The following is a 5076-nucleotide window of genomic DNA, read 5'->3' on the forward strand; positions in this document are numbered from 1 at the left end:
TCTAATTTGTGCTGGAATCATCGAAGAGTACTGGAGAAAGTCACATGGGATGCCTTGAATGCAATTAATTTTATGCTGTGACTTAGTGAGGGGTGGGAGAGACATCTTAGGACCTCACAGGGGAGCAGATCTATGCTTCTGCGGCTTTATGCTGCGTTAACCATAGATTGAGGGTCTTCTCCTGAAGCAGACACCCTTCTAATTTCACCTTCATTCAATACTTCTTATCTTAGGGTTGTCTCTTTAGGGCAGTACAGAGAGATAGCGTCCTCGTGCTCACCTTTGAGAATCATTTGATGTGGTTTAACACTCAATACTTTTTCCTATTTGCATTGTCATTACAGAACTAGTTATCTGATTTGTGTTATATGGGGTGACAATTTGTTTGTTCAGTATTTCTATACGATTATGTTGAGGCTGGTGTCAGCGATTGGTTTCGAATTTTAAAATTACATTTTACTAATCTCAGATTAAGTTGTTGAGTGGATTGTGTGGCCAAATTGATTACACTAAAACGAGATTAAGTGACTGTTTACTCCCTCTAACCTCTCATGCTTCTACAAAGTCCATCAGGCTGAAGATAATGTTAAAGTGGACCTGGGCTCAGAGTTTCCTGGACACAATGCAACACCTGCGCCCAGAGGACACCAGGACCACAAGTAAGGGTAAGCACCATCTCACTGGGCTCTAGTTAGCAGTCTGGCTATTCCTTAAAAGGGCGAGATTAGTAAACGAACTATGAAAGCACACAACACAATGGTCATAGAAAAATAAATATTTTATTCATGTCAACCAGCAACATAATGTAGAGCCATCTGCCGCCAGGACAGGGATTCGGCATGTATCAAAATAAAATAGACCCGTTTGCAAATCATTGTCCAGCACAAAATTGTGGTGAGAGACACAGGGCACTATTGAGGAATTGTACCAGCTAGCACCACCCACCAGGATGAAGAATTAATACCTACACATTGACATTAAAACAGAAGAACATTACTCTGCACCGACTGACAGAAGCCACGGTGGGCCGGCAGTGTGCGGCTGGGCCGCTCTAGGGATCAGAGGTCTGCAGCCGACTCACTTCAAGGCCTTACAAAGAGATTTACACAAGGGTACCGGAATGTCCCCAACTCCACAGGCCGACCTGTGCGAAACCAGGTAAGGACGGACATGTCCAGCTACTTCCAGCCACCATCACCACCATCTACACCTCAAAGTCCAACTCTGTCTTCTGTCCAACAGGCAAGTCCAGTCCAAGGCTGCTGACGGTCCAGCAGCCCATGATCACCTTCAGTGGACACCATTCGTGGTGGCCTCCGAGCTCCAGCAGACAACGACTCCTTCGGGAATCTTGGCGCTATTCAGTGGATTGAGCGCTCATGTGCCCTGGGCCTCCTGGGTGATCTGCGGCCTCTGGCACAGCTCCTGATAGAACTCCGACTGCAGGAAGCGAGGATACGAGTTGTTCTCCATCAGGCTGTAGACGCGCTTCTCTGCGGCCTCGAAGCACGAGGGTGTGGGCTCTGGGAGGCTTTTGGTGATCATCTCCCTAGTCTGAAAGTCGATATTTATCTGGGGAAAAAAAGCCATAACTTTTAATACAGAGTTTAGATAGGCCCAGATACTAACCATTCATTCTATATCATTACACACATTGCAGGAACGCTACTAAGGTTCTTTCCTAAATAAACAGCAGCATCTGACACCATCTAGTATTCTAGTCGCCTCAGCATTAATAAACCTGGCAAGCTTGCTTCAAAAATGGACTAATCCATTCACAACAGAAGCACAGGGCCTTAAAAAAGCGCTGGACATTAGGAACAACCACCTTCTGCCATCCCCATGACGTAGTGAAGAAAGTGATGGAAGGGGCGACATGTCATGCTCATGTCAGTTGCCAATGTAGGCCACAGAACACACATGTATTGAGACCCTACCCCACCCCGCTTCGTGGTACGGCATGCCAAACCCCCGTGGGTGAGACGGTACATAATATGAAGGTGTCCTCTGAGTCCCCCGGCAACAGCATTGGAGATAGCAAAAGGTTGGGGGGGGGGGGGGGGGGAGGGGAAGAGAGAAGAGGGGCGACACCTATGAAATGCCAGGTAGAGAATCAAAGAAAAGACGGGGTTTCAGGCGCGCCTGGGGGGGCTTTGAGCTACTGAGCGTTTAGTTATAAATAGAAAGCAGCGCTCACTAGAAACAGCATGGGGGCGCTTAATTTATGCGCAGGAGCACGTCATCCACACAGCACTGCGGAGGCTCTGCCAGGTCTGGTTTAAAATAACCGGCAGCTTTGAGCGAGCCGCGCCTCTCACCTCCTTGGGAGCCTCCTTCTCCACGAACTCGTCATAAATCTTCCTGGCCTTCGACGTCAGCTTGTGAGGGGACCTGGTTTTCTTAAAGTCGTCGCAGGCCAGCCAGAACTCGATGTTCTCCTCGCTGAACTCCGATTTAAGGAAGGCCCTGAAAGCCGTGACGCCATCTGTTGGAAAAGAAGGGACATGGGTGTAAGTCATCTGGAAATGGGCCGCAGTTCAGATAAACCCCTAAAAGGCACTACTCGCCCCGCCACCCAGTGCACTGCCTAAAATCCGAAGTGGCTTAGTACTGGCTAACTCAACGCTCAAGTTAGAGTGCCCAAGATCACACGTCGCCTTAGCGCGAAGCTAGTTTTAGCCCATAAACTCATTGAAACCTAGCAGTGAAAGTTTTAATCCTATAATGACTTTATGGACCAGCCCCCCCCCATCCTATAATGACTTTATGGACCAGCCACCCCCCCCCCCCCCCCCCACAGACAAACTGGTCAAATAAAAATGAATCGGTTTGTCAGCCCATGGCGAGTTCCCAGTGTGACGGGCAATTGGATTACCTGTACGTAAAGGCCGGTTAATCTGTTAAAACTGGCTAAGTATACAAAACTATTCTACTCTCCTGGGTAACGCTAGGTAAGGAAGCCTCAAATTACTCGCACAATAACGGACTAGGCGCGAAAAATGTACTTACATGTACTCGCCAGCAGCTCATCGAACGCTTCTGACCACTTTAGAGCTTCTTCGGGAGAAGGTCTGTTGGAAGCAAGAGAACGCAGGGTTAATTTATTAGACAGCGTAGCTAAATATATTAAACACAATGTCAGAGGAAAGGCATCGCGAGATTCGGACGGCACGAGGACTCGGGAGGCCATGGCGCCTTGACAATGCCAGCCGAACCCCGAGATGCAACATTTACACACAAGGTTGGGGCGCCCTTACCTGCAGTAGGCGTACTTTTTGCCCTTCTTGCCCTGGACGGTTTTCGGGGGGTCGGTGGAAGCGGGGGAATGTTGCAGGAAGTAGTTCAGACGGGATTTCCAATCCTTCAAGCTGAAAAGAGGAAGAGTAAAAAAAGGCACTTTAAAAATATGTTCCTCTCGGCAAATGCGAAACTAGTGTGACAACGAACTACAGTAAGCATGCACAAATGACAGGGGTCACAGTGGGCGATGGGGGCATGCACAAGATCACATGGCGCGGCCGAAGCGCTAGAAGCAGACGAGCCCTCGGCGTGCACACCCACTCTCTCCACGCCACCTCGGGCTTTTCTGGCAGATTCCAAGCAACGTACCCCAGAAGTTGGTATCGGTTGCAAAGTTATACTCTCTCCCTTTATAAAGAAGGAAATCTGCCGAAGGACAGAAGAATGAACAGCGTAGACGGCCCATTGGGGCTGCAAATCGATCTGCACTCGTATCTTTCTGCAGCAGATGCATTGACCCGCTGAGCTAAGAGCAGCGTCAATGGGGACTGGATAGGATTTTACACCAATTTAAATTGCACTGTCGAGAAAAACACCCTTCTGTAAAAAGTTATGTATGGAGGACTTTGAAACTCATACATACAAGTTCTTTTCGTAGTCAACGACGAATCGATTACTTCAACATTTTAATTACAAAACGGAGGACCAGTTATACAGCTGCCATCGAATGGCGGCTAGCATAGTCAACAGCTACACTGAGAACGGAAGAATTTGCTACTCGCCGTAAAGCTCTCTAACGCATCGTCGGAGGTAGTAAGCACTACATTAACAATTTCCCGCCGCCTTCGCTATGCAATAAGCAGCCGTTCTGCAACAAGAACACACTACAAAACCCAGACTACCACTAACGAACAGATAAAGGCATATTAACGCAACCCTTAAAAAACTCTCACCAACCCAAATATCAAACACTCGCACACAAGGGACATCAGTTCCCTTTCGAATCATCTACAGCCAGCACATATGACCCATATATATATATATATATATATATATATATATATATATATATATGTTAATCCAACGAACAGCCTCAACCCGCACTAGTGGATTCATCGTGGACCCCATACAAACGACCAGTCTCTGGAGCACGGCTGAAAACTCGAAACGGCATGGTGTGCATGACAACTGAAAGTGCCAGGAAGCCACGCTACTAGTAAGATAGGCGCTACGCAGGGTAACAAGTTATTATCCATGGAGCTGCCTCGCAACAACGGACATCTGGAAAACCTGTACATTTTGGCAACGCAGGTGACTGTGGGCTGTACGACTAAGACAGGCTCGAGACAAACTGACCCCAATCCCAACAAACAGACACGCGAGCTACGAAGCGCCAAAGCGAGGGTGCATGCAGGAAGCAGTTCTGCATCAGCTGCCGGACACTTACATGGTCTTCCTCATGCGGCCCCTTTTCTCGTCCCCCTTCTGCTGCGGGCTGGTGTTGGGGGTGTTGGCCAGGGGGCTGCGGTTGTGCTGCATGGCGAGGAACATGGTGCTTTGCATACTGTGTCCAAGTTATCCAATAAAAAAGAGCGAGAGAGATACCAGGCTGAGCGCTTTACTGAAGAGACGGGCGACGCCGCCTTATATACACGCACGCGGGGCGGGGCCTAACACTGAGAGGCGGGGCCAGGCTCCCGCCCATGCTGCCTGTTGGAGGACTGACACCAACACACGAGGGGAGCGCCGCCCACCGCTCTCTGCACAGCCGACTCACCTGCTGCGGCGCTCGTGCCAGCCAGGCTCTGGAGCTGTGGGCCTGGTCTGCACATGTGC

General features: G+C 49.2%; 1 protein-coding gene across 1 annotated transcript; it reads right to left on the reverse strand.

The window, feature by feature from the left end:
- Window positions 1-760: 760 nt before the first annotated feature.
- Window positions 761-4858, reverse strand: LOC146856601 (regulator of G protein signaling 2-like). The gene is made up of 5 exons (XM_085654801.1): window positions 4688-4858; window positions 3258-3368; window positions 3010-3071; window positions 2319-2485; window positions 761-1572 (listed from the first exon to the last, which is right to left on the reverse strand). Exons 1-5 carry the CDS (start codon window positions 4801-4803, stop codon window positions 1378-1380), a joined length of 651 nt encoding a protein of 216 aa, XP_085510927.1. The 5' UTR covers window positions 4804-4858; the 3' UTR covers window positions 761-1377.
- Window positions 4859-5076: the final 218 nt, after the last annotated feature.

The sequence above is a fragment of the Triturus cristatus genome, chromosome 4_1, assembly GCF_964204655.1.
Source record: "Triturus cristatus chromosome 4_1, aTriCri1.1, whole genome shotgun sequence".
Taxonomy (NCBI): domain Eukaryota; kingdom Metazoa; phylum Chordata; class Amphibia; order Caudata; family Salamandridae; genus Triturus; species Triturus cristatus.

Bases quoted from the DNA above. Each gene is read 5' to 3' on its own strand.
- LOC146856601 (XM_085654801.1), bottom strand. From the start codon at position 4,803: ATGCAAAGCACCATGTTCCTCGCCATGCAGCACAACCGCAGCCCCCTG. The intron at 3,369-4,687 runs GTAAGTGTCCGG...TCCTCTTTTCAG, and splicing joins GGCCGCATGAGGAAGACCAT to CTTGAAGGATTGGAAATCCC. The intron at 3,072-3,257 runs GTAAGGGCGCCC...TGCTTCCAACAG, and splicing joins AAAAAGTACGCCTACTGCAG to ACCTTCTCCCGAAGAAGCTC.